Here is a 22,600-nt window from a genome sequence, read left to right on the forward strand (position 1 = left end):
TTGACGAAGTCTCAAATGGCAGTTACTACAACTGCTTTGTGAAACAACATTGTCACCGTCAATTCGTGTTTGGCGGAAAGATTCGAGGGAAGCGCCGTATAATATGTAATGATCATTGAAGATGGGGGCGGCTTGTTTGTTGTCAAATATGATGGGAATATCCCATGTTTTGAAAAAAAGGTTGTAAGCTTGCCTAAAATATACCCCAGCGCGTGTCAGCCATTGACATGTGTGCTGTATCAAAACAGAGATGTTCAGACAAAATATTCTATGAAAGAGTAGTTTATTGTCATACAGGAATATATAATACAGACACATGAATATGACGTCGCTGATTGCCACTTGTGGCGGTGGTCCGATATTGGCACATGACTGCTGCACCCGATGGAGGCAAGATGTTGGTACGCCGATTGTAACATCAGCCAACATAGACCAGACCCAACAACCACATAACTAGAGGTGCGCTACACTAGTCCTCACAACATATTTCTTCAATTATTTCAAACGTTGTATCCTTTAACTAACTTCCAGCCAAGTTTTCACCCACATATAGAAATACATAGAAAAACAATTTTCATGCAAATTTTGTTTCATTTCAGACATGAAATGGCAAATTATTGTAATGAGTTTCAAACGGCCAGGACGATGTTAGCACCACGGTAACATTGCCTATATTACACAAGACTCACTGGCATACACCAGATCCCCGGTTACGTGATCATGTTAATGCTACGACTGTGAAAATTCCAGAATCAAAATTTATGGGAAAACTTTCTTGATCGTAATTTGATCGCGGTGTCGCTCAGTGTTATGAACATATTCGACTTTAAAGGAACATTCTAGATCACTAAGTATGTCCTCACATCTTTCATTGATACAATGGTAGAGCCGGCATTAAGACGCATGAAACACGCGCAGGAAGACCTTGATAGTGTCACTACAAGGAAGTCCTCTGACCACAGTCCCACCAGGCTGCCCACACTGTTTGTTTTGGAGGCACTGTTGGTCTTACAACTGACACACTGCTCTCTAGTCAAATGTATTACTGTCACGTTCAGTGACAAGAACTAACCATGTCAGGTGTGGTCAATTAGAATCCTTACCTCTACACAAAAGGTCAAAACACAATTACACGGATCATTACTCCGAATTACTTCCCCGTAGATAGTCATCAATGCGGTAAATTAGATTAGTTAGGTGTGAAGTACATATATATCACTTGTTGAGGAAATCAATGCTAGCTCGGACACATCGTCCTGTAGCGACATCCATGGCGCTCACTTTAATCTCCGTGTCCCCGAACATCATCCTGGCCTGAATCTCACGTCGAGTCGGCAGGTGGTCAGCATCTTCATCCGATAAGTCCAGACACAAACTGCCACACTTCCTCACACCGGGGTCTGTGATGAAAGCTGAGTCTTTACTGTCACTCGAGTAGATATGTATGACACTAACCATCTGATTGGCCTTTGCAGGCGTGTAACTACGAATAACTGTGTCGCCTAATGTGATTGGTTCATCCTCATGAACAAACACGTCAAACACATCAGTGCACCAATCAACACCGTCTCTGTGAACAAGCTTACTGGATGGATGACGGGACTGGTTGAATCGGTTAAGAACGCCAACCCCATACGTCAACCTTGACCTTCTGATATTGACAACTGTTGGATCAAGGCCAAACAACACTGCGCCTGTAAATAATATATGATATGACAATCCATTCACGAAATTATTTAAAATTTGTAAAAATAAATGTTATATATAGATTAGCAATATCATGTATAACATGGCATAATCATATGTGTAACAGTTGCATAAAACATTTCATTATCTTTAACTGTGACGAATGAAGTGCAATCAGTTATTCTTATCAATTTATCATATGTTTATGGGGAACCCATTTGGACAGCTTTTTGAAGTGTATGTACATGTTGTGTTTCGAGAGTTACATAGGTAACATTGACTTATAGTGGGTAATACTGTGTTGACCCTGTTTCATTTGAGGGTTGTGTGCTGGAGTACCTTTCAGTATGGCCAGGCTGACTCCAGTGGGGATGAGAACTTTAAGGATAGCGGAGAACTCCTTGCGGACTTCATACTGCAATGTGGCTGACTCGGCGAATCCTCCCACCAGGAACAGGAATTTCAGATCTGTCAATACAAATGACACGAATGATACATACATTAGGCACAGTGTCATGATCATACTTCAGATCGAGATTTAATAATAACAACGTGAGATAAACGTGAACCGAATATGTGTAGGAGGAAGACGACCCAAGCATGAACGTGACTTACGTCTGGCGTCCGGGTTATTGAGGACGTCCCCGATGGCGTGTTTGATCTTCTCCATGACGGGGACGAACAGACACCTCATGGCGTGTGGGCTGAGTCGCAGCATCCCCTCCGACGACCAGCAGATCTCCTTGTTGCCGTACCGCTTCACAACACTGTCGATGTGGCCCCCCTGCAGAATAACGTTCAGAATGTATGTTAACCCCCTCCTTCCTACAGGACATGCAACTGAATGTATGTTAACCCCCCTCTCCTGCTGGACCTGCATTGAGAGTCTTTACGGAGGGCCATAAGAAATATTGCACATATTTGGGGCAGGTCATGAAGTAGACATTTAATAATGAAAAGTGATTAGGAGTTTTGTCATGTGAAAAATGTACAATGGCATAGGGAGGGTCAACCAAACACATGACAAGTATTAAGGGAGGGTAATTATTTTCAGTACATTAGTGCATCCAAAAAACCAACCCTCCCAATCTGTATTAAATGACTGGTCCCTAATGTCATTACATGCCACTGAATGTATGTTAATGAAAGACGATATAAGTAAACGTTACTGGGTGTATCTCAGAAGAAGATTTATAACACCAACCGTTGTGATAACAATATGATATAAAATGTATGCATATGTCGGTTCTGTTTGACACAAACTATTCGTGATAACCACGATGATACGATAATCAGCTGAGGATATTATAACAATTGACGGTCCCTGTCTCACTCCACAAGTCATGTACAGGATGAAGGTATGTTGGCGCTACCTTCTGCTTCTTATAGTAGTCAATGAATGTGAAGGGCAGAGACACGTTCAGGGAGTTGTTCTTGTAGGGGCTCGCTGAACGCTTCCGAGACTCGAAGTTGATCATGAGGTTGACCCAGCCGACTGGGTACTTGGCCCGGTAGTGAGCGATGAAGTCGTGGCCGAAAATATCACACAGCAGGTTCACAAACTCATCGTCCACCGCTGCAAGTGTACACACATATGTAACAGTCTTACATTTGACTTTCTGCTCCCAGATGTATCCTGCCTAAGTGAATCTAATCTCAATATAATGTACCATACTGACGAAAAGAGAGCTCGACAAAAAACCGTAATGAGATACCTAGAATCATTTCTTTGGCTTACACAGCTCTATCAAATACCGTGGTACTGTCAGTACCTCCATTGTTTCATCAATCTCTTTATAGTACGTGTTACTTTATACCAGAGAGTGCCATCGTTAACCTGGCCCCTGTGCGAGACCCACACCTGTTGCACCATAAGGTCCCCCAGTAGCCTTGTAGAGCTCCGTCAGTTTGTTGTCGTTCCCTAGTTCATGCACCGTGATGTCCACTGTCCCGCCTCCACAGTCCACGACCATGTACCGAGTTCCTGCGGAGAGAATACAACAGTGGATCTGTTCCCATACTGATGGTTTGGCATTGCTTGTGTTGTTATCATATAATTGTCTTGGTCCAATATCATATCGGTACCACTGATTCCTAAACATTGCACACCCTGAATGTCGTATACACGTACTATCCTACAATAATATACATGCATATGATAAATCACAATTGCTGCTATTGATCAGCTGATAAGGGATAAATTATTATTGTTCCATCACTTGGTGATATATGAAGTCATGCCAAGAAAAGGACAGATATCACTTGTGGTATTTAAGTATGTTGAAACAGCACTCACGTAGTATAAGAAACATTAACATTATATCCGGTTTGTCTTCTTTCAAGATCAGTTATGAATGACGAGATATCGTGCATGATAAAGGTATGGTTGGATAAATATGGTACATGACGTCATCACAGTGATTTCATTGTCGGTTGATGCGGACAGTAGCCACTTCAGTGAGTGAGTGTAACATGTCAATTTGATGCTTGATCATATCTCTCACTGACCCCTGAGCCTATTCTAATCTCACTGACCCCTGAGCCTATTCTAATCTCACTGACCCCTGAGCCTATTCTAATCTCACTGACCCCTGAGCCTATTCTAATCTCACTGACCCCCTGAGCCTATTCTACTCTCACTTACCCCTGAGCCTAGTCTACTCTCACTGACCCCTGAGCCTATTCTAATCTCACTGACCCCTGAGCCTAGAGATGGTTGCATGTATAGCTGTAGAATGTTGTGATATACGGAGAGATGTTTGCATGTATAGCTGTAGATTGTTGTGATTTTAGGAGAGATGGTTGCATGTACAGCGGTAGATTGTTGTGATATAAGGAGAGATGGTTGCATGTATAGCTGTAGATTGTTGTGATATAAGGAGAGATGGTTGCATGTATAGCTGTAGACTGTTGTGATATAAGGAGAGATGTTTGCATGTACAGCGGTAGATTGTTGTGATATACGGAGAGATGTTTGCATGTATAGCTGTAGATTGTTGTGATATAAGGAGAGATGGTTGCATGTATAGCTGTAGATTGTTGTGATATAAGGAGAGATGTTTGCATGTACAGCGGTAGATTGTTGTGATATAAGGAGAGATGTTTGCATGTATAGCTGTAGATTGTTGTGATATAAGGAGAGATGGTTGCATGTATAGCTGTAGATTGTTGTGATATAAGGAGAGATGGTTGCATGTACAGCGGTAGATTGTTGTGATATACGGAGAGATGTTTGCATGTATAGCTGTAGATTGTTGTGATATAAGGAGAGATGGTTGCATGTATTGCGGTAGATTGTTGTGATATAAGGAGAGATGGTTGCATGTACAGCGGTAGATTGTTGTGATATAAGCAGAGATGGTTGCATGTATAGCGGTAGACTGTTGTGATATGAGGAGAGATGGTTGCATGTACAGCGGTAGATTGTTGTGATATAAGGAGAGATGGTTGCATGTACAGCGGTAGATTGTTGTGATATAAGGAAAGATGGTTGCATGTACAGCGGTAGATTGTTGTGATATAAGGAGAGATGGTTGCATGTATAGCTGTAGATTGTTGTGATATAAGGAGAGATGGTTGCATGTATAGCTGTAGACTGTTGTGATATAAGGAGAGATGTTTGCATGTACAGCGGTAGATTGTTGTGATATACGGAGAGATGTTTGCATGTATAGCTGTAGATTGTTGTGATATAAGGAGAGATGGTTGCATGTATAGCTGTAGATTGTTGTGATATAAGGAGAGATGTTTGCATGTACAGCGGTAGATTGTTGTGATATAAGGAGAGATGTTTGCATGTATAGCTGTAGATTGTTGTGATATAAGGAGAGATGGTTGCATGTATAGCTGTAGATTGTTGTGATATAAGGAGAGATGGTTGCATGTACAGCGGTAGATTGTTGTGATATACGGAGAGATGTTTGCATGTATAGCTGTAGATTGTTGTGATATAAGGAGAGATGGTTGCATGTATTGCGGTAGATTGTTGTGATATAAGGAGAGATGGTTGCATGTACAGCGGTAGATTGTTGTGATATAAGCAGAGATGGTTGCATGTATAGCGGTAGACTGTTGTGATATGAGGAGAGATGGTTGCATGTACAGCGGTAGATTGTTGTGATATAAGGAGAGATGGTTGCATGTATAGCGGTAGACTGTTGTGATATAAGGAGAGATGGTTGCATGTACAGCGGTAGATTGTTGTGATATAAGGAGAGATGGTTGCATGTATAGCTGTAGATTGTTGTGATATAAGGAGAGATGGTTGCATGTACAGCGGTAGATTGTTGTGATATAAGGAGAGATGGTTGCATGTATAGCTGTAGATTGTTGTGATATAAGGAGAGATGGTTGCATGTACAGCGGTAGATTGTTGTGATATAAGGAGAGATGGTTGCATGTACAGCGGTAGATTGTTGTGATATAAGGAGAGATGGTTGCATGTATAGCTGTAGATTGTTGTGATATAAGGAGAGATGGTTGCATGTACAGCGGTAGATTGTTGTGATATAAGGAGAGATGGTTGCATGTATAGCTGTAGATTGTTGTGATATAAGGGGAGATGGTTGCATGTACAGCGGTAGATTGTGTCGTGGCTGCAGGTCTAGTAGATGGTGAGATGATTCTATTAGTGAAGATGAGATGGTGAGGTGATTGTGTGAGTGAAGATGAGAAGGTGAGATGATGGTATGGGTGAAGGTGAGATGTTGATGTTGACAGAGGGCCCGCATCTACAGTGACAAACGCGTGCGTCATCGGGTGAGAGTGAGCCTGTTGCTGGGACAAGTGCAAGTGTACCTTTAATCTTACTCTCCAGGGGATGGTCGGGGGGCAGATCGAAGGGGGGACGGGCGACATCTGCAAGGGTCAGCATGTAATACAGCATTATACTTCAGGACGCGTTGCAACGGTTGAACTCTGGCTTACCTCGGCCCTCGTTGTAATTGAAGCAACATTCTTCAAACCACTTCACAAAATTGTATCGATGGTTTAATAGTTACACAAAAAGGTAATTAAATTAATTTCATAAGTTGGGTATTATGATGATCAAAAGATTAGCAAGGGAACCGAGGAGCACGGAGAGTTATATATTAAAATGTTGGTAGTTGGATAAATATATGTTGATGAAGGTAATATATGAAATTATGCATTTAGGATGACGTTAATGCCAGAAGGCCAAAATCAAGTTCAGTAGGAAGGATCAAGGGTATTTATGGTGTCTGCATGTCAGTAGTAATCGTTTAGCAATACACAATGTACAAGTAAGTTGTCTAGTATGTTTATATTGTCAATACACCATGCTATGCATACCGTCCCTGGCATCTGTGCAGGCAAGGCCGTCGTTGATAGGTACAGGCAGAGAGTATCTAGGCGACTGTAGGGGGAGCCTCTCTGGATACTCAGGGATCAGTTGATACATGCGCAGTTTGCGACAGTAGATGGATGCAGCTTCCGGCTCTAGAGCAATCAGAAGCTGGTCAGGACAGTCTGGGGAGACGAGGTCGGCCTGAAACACGTTCAGTCGTAAACTGTTTACATCGTTCCTTCTTACCTAAAGTACATTACACGTATGAGTGGGTTGGGCTTAACGCCGGTTGGAACAGTATTTCAGTATATAACGGCGCATTAGGCTCATGTGGTAGAAGCCCAAAGTGGTGCAGGTCGTTAACCATGTGGTGCAACTCACATACGTGAGTATGGTGATGGTTCACACGGTCCCTCCTTAACATGTTATCAGTACTTCAGAAAGACATTTTCACACAAGGTGATGCTGCAATTCAAAAACTATACATGTGGTGGTACTATAGCAATAGTTCAGGGGATCTGAAACAGCCGACGTGTCAGACCTCGTATGCAGCCTGCCTCATGAACTGCTTGGCTGGAGCCTTCCAGATGGCAGGCACAGTGATGACCCATCTGACGTCATCGTTGATGACGGTTATCCCTGACTGGTCAGACAGCTGCTGAAGAGCGTGTTCCTTGAAGAAGCGGAGGGCCAGGGCGAAAACCCTCAGTGCGGGGAACATCTCACCATTGCTGGCCGTTAGCATCGTGTCCTTGGTCAGGTCCTGGAAACAGTAGAGGGGCACTTCAGCAATAGTATATGTAGAGGTGAGCTCTGGGGACATGGATCTAGCACTGAAACTACCGAGTGTCTTGGAAGTGATGATTTCGATCCTCAGACACATGATTCTATTACATGATGTCATATGTGTGTTTTGCATAATTTGAATAATATTTAGGAGATAAACCTACTGTGTTTGAAAATTAGATTATTGTTAGACCGAATCGATAGTCTCTAAATAATATTTGAAACAGAACGCGTAGCATGACCGATTTAAAATCGAACTCTTTCGCGCGGTGGAACTTTTCTGAAAGGAAATGGTATTTTTTTGTAATTATGCTGAACATTGTAACGTTATTAAGTACTCTTGAAGAGAAAACCCCAAATTATCTTTTTAATGCAACAATTTAATGCACTGTAAATAAGCAACAGCTTGCTTATAACAAAACAGACAACAAAAACCAGCCTAACTGTTTGGTGTGCCCTACTACAGTACCAACACAACATCGACTGGCCCGTCAACTTTCTGGTAAGTAGTTGTTGACAATAACAGAACAGTTTGAATGTCGAAAGAGGCGGACATTACAGTCTTTTACATTTTGTGCAAGGTTGAGATGATTGAAATTTGAAATGACAGTGGAGGATACTTGACTGACTGTCGAATCTGAACCCTGTAGAACAGAAGAACAGTACTGTTTCTGATCGGCCGACGAGTCAGTGTTGTGAGTTTGATGATTTCACCCTTTACCCTGGCATGAGACAAAAGAGTAACAGTGGTGGCCCTAACGCAATGATTTGTGACGGGATTTGCGGGTGATGATTCACGGAATCTCTACAATAAGTCATATGTATATGTTGCTTTATTTCACCAAAAATGTGATTAGATTTTTGGAGTCGTGTTGTTTTGAAAGACAAGCGGTTACAATGTCTTTTGCAATACATTTTCAGACAGCAAAACGTTTATCCGATAGGCATAGAAGACATGTGCAACAGCTTTCATCAAGAAGTGTCCATACAATGCATGTGATAGCTTAAAACGAAAGAATAATGATGTGTTGATCTATAACTTGATAACTCTGAGATAAAAAACAATGGTTGTAGCAGTAGTGGTGACATCAACTTCCTGCCTTCCCTGTGTGGTTCCTGTGGAATGCAAGCTCACATACCACAACGGACATGCACATTGTCTGCTGACCTTCCGTACCTCCAACACAGTTCACGCCCATGTCACCAGACTGCTCCACTGTAGCCAAGATTGTCTTGTCAAGTAACGTCTCACTTATACATTGCTAAAATATTCCTAAAAGATGTTGACTCGTCATATCGTTACACGGCTTCGTATTTCAGGAGCATGTTACTATGAACATGCAGTTTCAGATGCATATAGTAAACTGCAAGCAACAAACATCTAACTGATACTATGTACGTCCCAATGGCTCCCAACACTGCATGCTTGTCTCTCCTTGTGGATAATATGAACAGAACATGCCCCCAGTACTGCAGGCTTGTCTTCCCTTGATGATTAGGAACAGAACAGGCACCCGGTAATGTATGATTGTCTTTCCGTGGAGACTCTGAACAGAACAGGCCCACAGCAGCGTATGCTTGTCTTCCCGTGGAGACTCTGAACAGAACAGGCCCACAGGAGTGTATGCTTGTCTTCCCGTGGAGACTCTGGACAGAACAGGCCCACAGCAGTGTATGCTTGTCTTCCCCTGGAGACTCTGAACAGAACAGGCCCACAGCAGTGTATGCTTGTCTTCCCGTGGAGACTCTGAACAGAACAGGCACCCAGAATTGCATGCTTGTCTCTTTGTGGAGATTAGGAACAGAACATGCACCCAGTAGTGTATGGTTGTCTTCCCGCGGAGACTCTGAACAGAACAGGCACCCAGTACTCCATGCTTGTCTCTCCTTGTGGAGATTAGGAACAGAACAGGCACCCAGTAGTGTATGCTTGTCTTCCCGTGGAGACTCTGAACAGAACAGGCACCCAGTACTCCATGCTTGTCTTCCCGTGGAGACTCTGAACAGAACAGGCACCCAGTAGTGTATGATTGTCTTCCCGTGGAGACTCTGAACAGAACAGACCCACAGCAGTGTATGCTTGTCTTCCCGTGGAGACTCTGAACAGAACAGGCACCCAGTACTCCATGCTTGTCTCCCAGTACTCCATGCTTGTCTCCCAGTACTCCATGCTTGAGGAAAGATCAGACTGTATTTATCATCTGGGGTGATAACGTGCGACGAGGCAGATTTGTGTGATCCTGTATTTTACTTGCGGACCATTGCTCCTGCTTCAAGACAGCTATACTTTGTCAAAGTCAAGTCAAAGAAGTTTATTGTACAAAAGGCCACCGGCCCATATACAAGAAAGAGTTACGCATGTAGATACAATTATATATGTTACACATTGGGATATACACGTTGTTTGATTAATTCATTTCTTTTGGCTAATGCATGCTTAATATAAAGAGAAAGATTTAATATATTTGATTCGTCCTTTGTCGTCAGCATAACTACAAAGGCGTTTATCGGTGACATTGCTATTAAATAATCTTTTATATATTTCTTTCGGAGATCATTGTAAAATGGACAGACAAACACAAAATGAATTTCATTTTCTATCTCTAGATTACACAATGGACAAATTCTTTTCATTTTTTCAATGGACAGTTTTCTTCCTTCATTTACAAATAGGTCTAGCAAACCAAGTCGATATTTAATTAACTGTTTTCTTAAGTTTTCCGTAGTGAGTACTGATAAATATATTTCTGGTTGAAGTAAAGTCTTGAAAGTTTTGTAATATTCATAACGTGAACTATGCTCTAAAGTGGAGTGCCATTCTTGGTAGAACATATTTATAGACCGATTCCGAAATTCATTAAGAAACATATTTACATTTCCAACTGACTGACCATATAAAACCAAAACCATGCGAAAATAAAAGATTTCTTATATGCGATGTCCAAGTATTCTTTCCCATGTTATCTAAAGCTAGAAGCATGTTATAAGCTAATTTGGGGAGACGTTGTTCATGCATATGAAGAATTTTAAACCAGTATTTTAAACATCTGATCTGAGAATTAATATATAATTGGTATCTCCCACATTCACCATAAACCATGAAATTTGGTGTAGAAGATCCGACACAAAGAAACTTTTTACATGCTAATAAATGAACCTTCTCTAAACAGTTATAACGTTGAAATCCCCATACTTCAGAACCATACAATAAAATTGGTTGTAACTGGGTATCAAAAAGGTTAAAGAAGATATTAGGTGACATCGATCCCACTTTATGAGAAATAGACATTGCACTTATTAAAGCTTTCTTTGCACGCAAGGACAAGTCAAGGGCACATTTTTTCCAATTCATTGTGTGTGAGAACCAGATTCCTAAATATGAGTAGTGATCTACTATATTGACTAACTGACCATCGAATGACCATCTCTCTTTCGACGCTATTGGCCACCTTTTCTGAAGATCACAATTTTAGTTTTTTCCAAGTTTACTGATAATTTCAATTCTTTGGTGTACGTACTTAAACTATTTAATTGCCTTTGAAGACCAACAACAGTATCTGACACTAGAATGACATCATCTGCGAAAAGTAGCATTAATATTTCTATCCAATCTGGGAACATTTGGATACCATGTTTACCACTGGCAGCTATTTCGTAGTATAATTCATTAATGAAAAATGAAAATAAGATCGGACTCAAAATACAGCCTTGTCTTAGGCCCAAAGGACAATCAAAGAAATCTGTTAAACTATCCCCACAACGAACACATGATCTCACTTTAGAATACATTGATTTTAGAATAGTAAACATTTTCCCACGTAAACCAGCTTTTCGTAGACATGTCCATAGCTTAAAGCGATTGACAGAATCAAAAGCCTTTTTAAAATCTACAAATGCTACATACAGTTTATGCTTACGCCGTGACAAGGTTTTTTGAATAAGTGCATAAAGTGTAAATACATGATCTACGGTGGAATAACTTTTTCTGAGGCCAGCTTGAAATTCAGGAATCTTATCACGCAGGGTCGCCCATTTTGAAATTCTATTGTTTAATATTGAAGTAAATACCTTTCCTAAAATGCTCATTAATGAAATACCTCTATAGTTATCTGGGTCACTCCTGTCTCCTTTTTTATGCAGGGGGATTATTATAGAACATGACCAATTGCTTGGGAAAACTCAATTTTCAAATAGCTTGTTAAAACATTTGCAAAGAAAAGGCACAACTTCAAACTTAGAACACTTCAACATTTCGATAACTACATCATCAGGACCAGCTGCTTTTCCCTTCTTGAGGCGATTTATCGCATCTAATATTTCGTTTTCAACAATGGGTGAATCTAGCAGAACTTCATCAACATCCGTGTAGCATTCACTAAAATCAAGACGCGAGAATGTACATGCCGCCGTGAAACAGCGAGGAAAGCATTGACTATGACGTGAAATAACGTTCACTCAAGTAGATAGCAATGATAATGTTGTATCCTGAAATTATCTTTTATTTTTACCGTTAATTATCTGAAACAATGCATATCTTTTCTTTACTATGTTCTTCATTTATTAAACGCGATACAGTTGTCTTAACTGTAATGTGGACGATCTGGGCAATCAGAACCAGTGCATGTACCTCGAGGCGTCATGGCAGTTGAGTGAATAAACAGTCGTATTTTATGTGCTTTGGTGTGTTGAGAGTCTATCATTGTGCATGAATAAGAAGCAGTGTTCCTCTGGTATCGGAAAAGCAATGATGCTCCCCTGCTGCTGATGCTCTTATTGCTACTGTCAATGCTAATGTACTGGTGAATAGTGTCTTTATAGTTCCGTCTGATACCTACCATTCACAATCTTTCCGAGGCAAGAGAGTTAACTAGCTATGGAAGTTCAGTTTCCATCCTTGCCGAAAAAGGCTGGAATTTCATGGACCGATCGTAGCGCCACCAGTGGCTATTAAAAGTTATGTCCCTGCTATGCCCTCATCCCGCCCGTTATAACTCCTTTGCCTCAGTTGGGAAGATGACCATTCACATTAGCATAACATTTACTCAAATGCATATATAGGAACTAAACTATGTCTCCTACCAAACAATTACCGTATCCTCCAACTGGTTGACATATGTGTGTTACAAACCCCGAACTTTGCTCCCTCCCCGTCCCACATCCTGCATGAGCCTCGTGACCGTCCGGCAACCTGCACGTCCTCAAATAGCTGCATGCAAGTGCAGTCTTCCGGTAATTTGATCAGTTAAAGACCATGTATGTGTATGTAACAGCGACAACAACTATTTCGATAATCTTAAGAAATCACTAAAAAAAAAGTCCTTTGTGAGGTGAGGTGAAATGGGGTTTAACGTCGCTTTCAAGATTACGATTTGCTTGAATTGCTTCTCCTCAATAAAACGTGTTGTATTATTGTCGACGCCGTGATTACGTCATACTCTGACAGATTATAACATTCAAATCTCGGTAACAGCCACAACTATCTGCTAGCTGCGCGTTAGCTGCCTGCCATCATGGATGGATCGCTCTGAATGTACCGGCTGAGAAAACATGTCATTGTTACCGGTGTACTGAGTTTGGAATATATCCAGCAAGATGTTAAGTTCAAGTTGTATCATGACAACGAAACACGCAGATACACTAAAACAATTATATGATGAAGTTAAATAATGACATTGCTGTTAGTAGAAATACAATGGCGATGTTGTGTCCCACCCTCGCTCACAGAGCCCCGCGTGACGCGAGGAGAACCGCCTCAAGTCATGCCTTCCCACCTGCTTCAGTTGCTCCTCCACAATCAAATATTCCATGCACGCTTTGTACTCCGTAACATGTGTACACGAGAATTGAGAATTCTAACTGTGAATATAGACGCTTGGTTTCACAAATAGTTTAGTATGAAAATATTACCTTGACTGCCACAGTAAGCAAGTTTAGATTTACGCACTATACTTGATAAGAGAACGTAACACTTCATGGATTGAAAGTGAACTACTAGAATGCCAATCAAACACGACACTACGTGTAATTCCGTACTAGATATTGAATTCCTTATAATTACGCCATGCAAGTCATCACAAGTGCTCCATCGTAAGAACGCTTATTGATAGTGTGCCACACTGTGACAGTACACATATATAGTGTACACGACTAAACGGGCATTTTGTACCTGCCTGCGCTGTAGATATTTACTATCTGATATAGTGTACTCACGGCATTATGGTGGAGCACCATCTTGAACCTCTCGAAGTACATCCACTTCCTGGCTTCGTCAGGGGTCAGGTTGTGGTATCGATCTCGGGCCGTAAATCCGAAAGAGTCAAGATGTCCCTCGGGGGTGAGGAGGATGGTGGTGGGGGTCTTCTGGTTGATGACCCCTGGATCACCCCCCTCCCAGTTCCGCATCATGTGCACACTTTCAGGGTCACGGACAAAACTCAGTGCATATCCACTAAAGGTGGTTCCGAAATCTATGGCAACCACAACAAAATGTCCACGATGGCGCACAATTGCTGGCACGTCGGCCTCCATGGCCCGAGATGGTGTGGAGTGGGTGAACGAGGCTTCGAGCGTGTCGAATCCATTCAGATTGGGGTTTGATGTGGCTGCTAGGCTCTGTGACACGTTTAATGGGGAGTGTGAGGAGAGGGGGGTGAAGGGGGACAGAGACCTGTCACAGGTACCCTCAGAGCTGTATTCACTGAACCTGTGCTTCTTCCCCGTTTTCTTCCTTATGTCATCCGTGGAGGAGAAGCTGCTTTCACTGTCGGAACTCATGCCTCTGTCTTTCAGTGACGAGTGTGGGCGAGATGCATCTCCTTGGCTGACAGTTGACATGCCTAGAACGGGTATTGGTACGTGCACTGTTTGTTGAGGGGCGCTGACATTTCCCTCAACATGGGGGTTGCCACTTCCCTCCCCTTGAACACTTATAGTAGGAGGGCAAATATCTGGTGCATGGACCTTCACCTCAGATTCAGCTTCAAGCTCTGGAGCCTTCAGACCAATGCCAGAAATGTTAGTTCCGTGTTCACTCTTCACGTGACCTGTTACCGGAGATGGTCTGCCACCAGAACTAGTACCTGCGTCCAGAGTTTCGAGCCGTCGATCATCGGTGCTTTTTAAAATATTCTCCACTTTTTCAGCTCGTCGAATGCCCCCAGGTGGTTCAGGATCCCTCATATTCAGCAGATTTTGAGAAAATGTTGCTTTTGATATTTGGCTGGCCTCGTTCTCCACAACTTTGTCCTTCTTCATATCTTTACTTGTCTTGTCTTTCCCCTTTCTCTTGGGTTTCTCTATCTTCAGTTTAGTCTTATACTTCCTGAAACCACTACCACTGGAGGAGCTTGTCTCAGACTCGGACGTTGACGATTGCAGCTCGCCTCCAGATGGACCATTCTTTACACGATCGGACGCTGGCCTTACCATTCCTGAAGAATCACTTTCCTGTGATGTGGCATCCGTAACGGTATCCGGAGCTCCAGGGAGATAAATGTTATTACCCTCCGTCGTAACCCCTTTGTCGCTTGCACCGTCAGGCGCGGGTAGCGGCATCTGTGGGACAGGGGATCTCGGTGACGTAATAGCCACTTCACCACCAGGTGAATCGGCGTTTGGACCATCTGATCCAGCATTTTGTGTTACATTCTCTCTGTTATCAATAGCTGCATCCCCATCACGTGTCCCAGCAGCGACAATAATATTGTCGACATTGCAGCTGTTAGATTGCCTACCCGGCACCGCCATCACGACACCAACATCATCCTCGGGGGTATCACGTTCTTTGAACCCTGCTGGAGGGCGCAATTCCATCTGGCACGCCATGGCCCTTTCGAGGGGAACAGTTCTGAGAGGAAGACCACCCCCACGTACGTTCACCCCCACCCTAGGGGCGCAGTCTGAAGTACTGGACATGTGAGGCTGCAGCTCACGAGTGACTGTGGCGGTCGGTGAAGGCTGGGGGTCTGCTTGTGATGCCAGTTGGGTGGCGTGGCCAGGACCTGGGAAAACAATGGCCAAGTTTAGATAACAAGGAGCAGTTTGATCTATTGCTGTATGTCTCACCGGAGGTGATACAAAGTAATGTTACTGAGCATAGTCTTTTGCTTCCATAGAAAAGTTGATAAAAATACAATTCTTAATTACAAGGAATTATTCAAAGAGTACAATCACCATCTTAATGTTTCACAAATTATCAAATAATCTGATAAATTATATTGGTAAATAATTACAGGGTGTACGATCCGGGATCATATACACTTTATAATGTTACATATTATCCTAAAGCCTTAAAAGGAGTGGTGATAACATAGATTTTCGTTATAATAATCATGCATGCTCTCTATGACGTGACTCTTACCTGTACCGTTACTTAAATCAATGCATTTGACAGTCTGTGATAGTTTTACAACCCGCCACGTGTATGCCGAGGCACCAGTGTACACATACTGCACTGTCGTAATGAAGGGGTCGGTGCGGGGTCAGGTGAGCTTGGGGGTCAGAGGGGAGGGGCCGCTATTGTCCTACAACATTGTTTAGATAGTCAAGTCCGCTCATCAACAGACGCCAATACCGAGGTCATGGCACCTGACAGAGTGACTGTGTACATTAGTGTGCTGCGCCGCTTTATCTGCACATAGGCTAACATTTAAGAGAAACTGTAACAATAATTAAATTTTGATGCGTTCATTATTTCTCAATTTCGACAAATGAAACCACAGTGTCTTATATTTATCAAGAATTGAGTGAACCGGAGCATCAAATATGTCTATATCTTCAGACGTACCCGCAAAACCCCAAGGGACGCTATAACGTGATACGTTCTCCGAGACGGTTGCAGTATAACTCAACTGTTTTTGTAAAAAAATGTTGTGTATCGTCTTGAAGAGGGGATTGAATATCATATTATGTTTGAAATGATGATTCACCTTTCTAAAAATGATAATGATCCAACAGTGAAATTTAAATGATGACGAAAAATATATTTCGTATAACTTCCCTATGTCACCATGCAGTGTAGGTATGTCACATGCCACATAAGTTCCGCCGTGAGTCACAGATGCTGGAGTTATGTGACAGCGGGGAATATGTTTATGTTTTGACTGTACAGCGACGTCACGTGACCCAGGTTAACGCAGAAGCGAGCGCAATTGCCCCACAGCTCAATTAATTCAGAACAATTGACAAGATCTAATCAAAGCATGAAACCTGGGTTTAATAGAAGATTCTAGAATAACTGAGATAAGTTACGTTCGAAAGGGACGTCACATCAGCCTGTTTGACCAGGATAAACATGGTACATGGTACGTGGTCGTAATGTCGCCTGCTTCAATGTAAAAACAGATTACAGGAAATGTTGTTTTTTCGTGTGTATATATATATATATATATATATATATATATATATATATATATATATATATATATATATATATACGAAAAACATATATATATATATCAATCATGTACAACGACAACGTGCATATTATTTACTAAGTTGTTCTCCGCTCTGACTATGGGAGATTTATGCCCTACTGTATATAATATAAAGGCCACTCAAGATTGCCCACAAACACAGCCAGATAATGTGAAGAGCTCTTGGAGGTCTGCTTGTGTGGTGCTCGTCTCCTTCAGGGGCAACAAGAGCCCCCCTCCCGCTAACCTTTGTTGTCTGCCACACTTACAACCAATTAAAAGCCCCGCTTTGACATCTGGCGTGCGTTAAATCTTTTACAATATAGACTGTCTTGCCATGTGTTGTGTTTTGGAATCCCAGGAATGGTAGCATGTATGTTAAAGTATCAGTGGCGGTATCGGGGCCGATAATGTCTCATTACTTCCAGGTTTAGTTGGATGTATATTATTCCTATAAATATTTCGTTAATAAACCTGGGTGAAAATATATGTACATCTTTAAGATCTCTCATGCACGATTCAGTTTATGGTATATTTATTGGTGACACGGCGACATTAAAACATATTGTTTTCGGGGTAGAAGTAAAGCTACTATTTCAGTGATACGATTAACTACTGTTCTGTTGTGTACGGCACCCACACTCGTATGTAATACCATGGCAACGGTTACCGAAACTGATATGAATTATTTGACAAAATATCTACCACTGTCGTTTAGCTGTCCATACCTTCATCAGCTGATATCCTGGGGACGCCATCTTTCTTGACTTCATCTAGACAAACATACGTCCCGGTGTCGACGTCCGACTCACGGCTATGTCCGACACTGCCCAGAATCTGGATCATGTTCCCTTCTTGAAGCATCCCCGGGGAGTCAAAGGACAGACTGATGTACCCGAGGGACACCCCCCCTGCCACCACATCCCCGTCTACTTGTGGGTACAGACGACGCAGTTCCTTCTTCTCTGGTACCTTGTCTGCAGGTGGTGCTGACGCAACGTCATCGTGACACACCTGCTCTATAGACGCATCCGGTTCAATCTTCCGCTCGGCAGGCTCTGATGTTGATGGCGGCGTCTTCGGCATTCTCCGTGGCTTCTGGGGCTTCGTCTTCCCCTTGCTGCATGACGCTGATAAATGTGAAGAGAGTGACGCTCTGTCCGAGGACGTGTTGTGTTTGTCTGTGAGTGTCCTGCTGGAGATGGTGCTGGACGACTCAGAGTGGTGAGATGAGGACAGACTGGTAGTCTCGATACTCTTCACAGAGAGGAAATTGTTTTCCTCAGAGTGAGAGGATGACACGCTCGAGGTATCAGATGTATCATGGTGGACATTTACGTGAGCGGCAGCGGCATCACATGTGCAGCTTCGGCAGTGACGAGGGCTGCTCATTATGTCATCAGATTTCTTCTTACCAATGTCAAATATTTTCCTTATCTTACCTTCTTCGCGGGGCTTCCCATTCTTGTGAACTTCACAGGTATTCTTCTTGTGTTTTTGCTTCTTTTTGTCTTTGTTTTTAATGTTCTTTTCCTTTTTTCCTCTTTCTGTTTTGACTTTAACGCCAGGTCCGTTACTGGTTCTTTCTTCAGGCTGCTCACCTTTCCTTTCACTCGTGACCTCTGTCTCCCCTAAACTGTCAGCAAGTGCTGGGTCCGTGATGTGGGCATGATCAGCCTCCACCACATCCACCTCGGCGTTGGTATCAGCAACAACAGAAACGTCAAGTGACGTGATATTTTCGTCCTGAAAGGATGTTGCACCTTTGTTTGCAGGCGCGATCCCCGATTCCACTCCCTGCGCTTCCACAGATGGCTCCCTCACCTGTAGTTCTTCTCTACTGGACAACGATTTCGACTTCTTTGTTTTCCACAATCTTCCCCCCTTGCTCTTCTTCACATCTCTCTCGAGTGAGTGTACCGAACTAGGACTTCCCTCCCGTGTGTTTTGCTCCTTGGGCGTAGCTAGATCTGTGCTGCTGCCATCTCTAAGGTATGGTGTCATGTTGCCATTGACCTGTATACGTGACCAGTCCCTTTCCAAATCTATCTCATTGTCAGTTAGCTTTCGGTACTTTCCCGGCGTATCTTCTCGCAACAATAACGAGGTCTGCCGATTTACGTCATATTTCCGTCCCAGAGACATCGTCCAAACTGTTTATCTCAAACCGGCTTTGGTAACCCTTTACCTATTTATCTGGATCGTGTCATATATCCAATAACACACGCTCAGATAGCCTCCCTTGACTGTAGAACATCTTTGTAACAATATTGCTGGTACAAGACACTCTCTTGGCACATGTTCACTGTCACAATGTATAACATATACTCCAGTATGCGTGAAAAGAAATCAAACTAGTGTTTCCTCCACACGACTGATGTGTTGACTTATTACCAAGTTTGGAATATCCATTGAATATTCAGACATGGTCATCTGCTTCCATGGGTTGTTCGCTAACTATGAGAATGTATACTTGGCGACATCAGCTAATCAAGTGACGGCTGGGCACGGCAGACAACCCGGCGGCTGCGCGTGGGGGCAGGAACTAGCGGCGCAGGTCAGTGCGTAATTAGCTGTGTGTTTATTGGATGTGTTTAAACCATTTAATTAAGCGCTGACTTGTCCCCAATAAAATCATAAAGCTCTCCCATGAGATGAAGTGGGTGAGAGGCCAATATGACAGGGCGGCTCTTGGTGGCTCAATGTAAACACAATGTGAAGCAGACACCCTTCAGAGACAGGGTAGCAGGACAGGGGGGACCAGGCAGGGGGTGGGTAGAAGGGTAGGGCGGTCTGATTAGACCCCGGACATGTCTGGCATGTCGCCAGTGAGTGGACACGAGGGTCTACTCCAGCGTTTGTAGTGATAAATGTACAATAAATCATCGTGGTCATTAAACGAAGAATCCAACCATAGAATTCTTAACATTCGTTGCATTCTAACCGTCGAAGTTAGCATTTGGTGAAAGCCCTTAAAACAACAGTCGTGTTTGTTTTAGCTTTGACTTATATGTGCGCAAGTTGGTCAGTTGGTCAAGGGAAAGGTGAGATTACTGTGTTAATAGATCGGCATTGTAGGTTCGGATAACTCCAGGTATGAGAAAAAACTGAAAAGTCAATTTAAGTAGGCGATGTAATGTTTGCATCAGTTGAAATGGCGGAAACCCATTTTTGTGATCAGCAATGACAGTAGACTCACTGTAGGTACGAGGTGTGTGTTATGGGCGGAATGCATAGAATAGGTCTCAGTTCTCCCATGTATAAAGATTGTTAAAACATGTATATAGTCCTGCATTAACATGTACATGTTCATGAAGACAATCCACTCTGTCCTCGCCACCACTGAGGGAGGAAGTCGCTTGTGGTTGGCGGAAATGTGAAACACCGTTGTTCCCATATCGTGTAAGCGGTAAGTGTATATGAAAAAGGACTGTCATCTGATACCTTCCTAATTACCAGCGGTCCAAGGTCAAATGTCCCGCTAATTAGTCCCGAGTAAGGAGCGGCACGTCTGTGCTCTATGAGTGTATCAGCGTCGGTGATGCCGAGGGGGCGTGGAAAGTGAGATTATACACAAGGCTGGAGGAGACACAAGACGTGGTTATGAAAACAAGTGGCTGAGTGAAGACAAGGGATGTGTGAAGACAAGGGGTGGGTGAAGACAAGGGGGTGCGTGAAGGCAAGGGAATGTGTGAAGACAAGGGGTGTGTAAAGACAAGGGGTGGGTGAAGACAAGGGGGTGCGTGAAGACAAGGGGATGTGTGAAGACAAGGGATGGGTGAAGACAAGGGGATGCGTGAAGACAAGGGGTGGGTGAAGACAAGGGATGGGTGAAGACAAGGGATGGGTGAAGACAAGGGTTGTGTGAAGACAAGGGGGTGCGTGAAGACAAGGGGATGTGTGAAGACAAGGGGTGGGTGAAGACAAGGGGATGCGTGAAGACAAGGGGATGTGTGAAGACAAGGGATGGGTGAAGACAAGGGGTGGGTGAAGACAAGGGGGTGCGTGAAGACAAGGAGGTGCGTGAAGACAAGGGGGTGCGTGAAGACAAGACGATGTGTAAAGACAGGGGGGTGGGTGAAGACAAGGGGATATGTAACGACAAGGGGATGGGTGAAGACAAGGTGATGTGTAAAGACAAGGGGATAGGTGAAGACAAATAGATAGGTGAAGTATAGGGGATAGGTGAAGACAAGGGGATAGGTGAAGACAGGGGGTGGTTGAAGACAAGGGGATAGGTGAAGACAAGGGGATAGGTGAAGACAAAGGGATGTGTGACGACAAGGGGGTGGGTGAAGGCAGGACGATGTGCAAAGACAGGGGGTTGGGTGACGACAAGAGGATGTGTGAAGACAAAAGGAGGTGGGTGAAGACAAGGGGGTGGGTGAAGACAAGGGGGTGGGTGAAGACAAGACGATGTGCAAAGACAGGGGTTTGTGTGAAGACCAAGGGGATGTGTGAAAACAAAAGGGGTTGGGTGAAGACAAGGTGATGTTTGAAGACAAGGGGATTTGTGAAGACAAGGGGATGTGTAAAGACAGGGAGTTTGGTGAAGACCAAGGGGATGTGTGAAGACAAAAGGGGGTGTTTCAAGACAAGGGGATGTGTAAAGGCAAGGAGGTGGGTGAAGACAAGGTGATGTGTGAAGACAAAAGGGGGTGTTTCAAGACAAGGGGATGTGTAAAGGCAAGGAGGTGGGTGAAGACAAGGGGATGTGTGAAGACAAAAGGGGGTGTTTCAAGACAAGGGGATGTGTAAAGGCAAGGAGGTGGGTGAAGACAAGGTGATGTGTGAAGACAAAAGGGGGTGTTTCAAGACAAGGGGATGTGTAAAGGCAAGGAGGTGGGTGAAGACAAGGGGATGTGTGAAGACAAAAGGGGGTGTTTCAAGACAAGGGGATGTGTAAAGGCAAGGAGGTTGGTTAAGACAAGGGGATGTGTGAAGACAAGGAGGTTGGTTAAGACAAGGGGATGTGTGAAGACAAGGGGATGTGTGAAGACAAAAGGGGGTGTTTCAAGACAAGGGGACGTGTAAAGGCAAGGAGGTTGGTTAAGACAAGGGGATGTGTAAAGGCAAGGAGGTTGGTTAAGACAAGGGGATGTGTGAAGACAAGGGGATGTATGAAGACAAGGGGATATTTGAAGACAAGGGGAGGGGATGAAGACAAGACGATGTGTAAAGACAGGGGAATGAGTGAAGACAAGGGGATGTGTGAAGACAAGAGGATGTGTAAAGACAGAGAATGTGCAAAGACAAGGGGATGTGTGAAGCCAAGGAGGCGGGTGAAGACTAAATTGTGGGTGAAGACAAGGGGATGTGTGAAGAAAGGGGTTGGGTGAAGACCAGGGGATGTGTGAAGACAAGGGGATGTGTGAAGACAAGGGGATGTGTAAAGACAAGAGGATGTGTA

At 43.4% G+C, this 22,600-nt stretch overlaps 1 protein-coding gene across 3 annotated transcripts; it reads right to left on the bottom strand.

Annotated features, from left to right (window-relative positions):
* Positions 1-266: 266 nt before the first annotated feature.
* On the bottom strand, positions 267-19,705 carry LOC124116092 (heat shock 70 kDa protein 12A-like). 3 transcript variants are annotated; one of them, XM_046477312.2, is made up of 10 exons: positions 17,919-19,705; positions 13,988-15,777; positions 7,533-7,754; positions 6,997-7,192; positions 6,484-6,543; positions 3,548-3,670; positions 3,060-3,262; positions 2,302-2,470; positions 2,026-2,154; positions 267-1,694 (listed from the first exon to the last, which is right to left on the bottom strand). In XM_046477312.2, exons 1-10 carry the CDS (start codon positions 19,333-19,335, stop codon positions 1,216-1,218), a joined length of 4,788 nt encoding a protein of 1,595 aa, XP_046333268.2. In that variant the 5' UTR covers positions 19,336-19,705; the 3' UTR covers positions 267-1,215. The 3 variants fall into 3 exon arrangements, with proteins under 3 accessions (XP_046333268.2, XP_046333286.2, XP_046333277.2); XM_046477330.2 differs by lacking the exon at positions 17,919-19,705 and adding an exon at positions 16,137-16,230; XM_046477321.2 differs by lacking the exon at positions 6,484-6,543.
* Between the last annotated feature and the right edge of the window lie 2,895 nt (positions 19,706-22,600).

This window comes from Haliotis rufescens, unplaced genomic scaffold, assembly GCF_023055435.1.
Source record: "Haliotis rufescens isolate VD_foot unplaced genomic scaffold, xgHalRufe1.0.p SCAF_12, whole genome shotgun sequence".
NCBI lineage: Eukaryota > Metazoa > Mollusca > Gastropoda > Lepetellida > Haliotidae > Haliotis > Haliotis rufescens.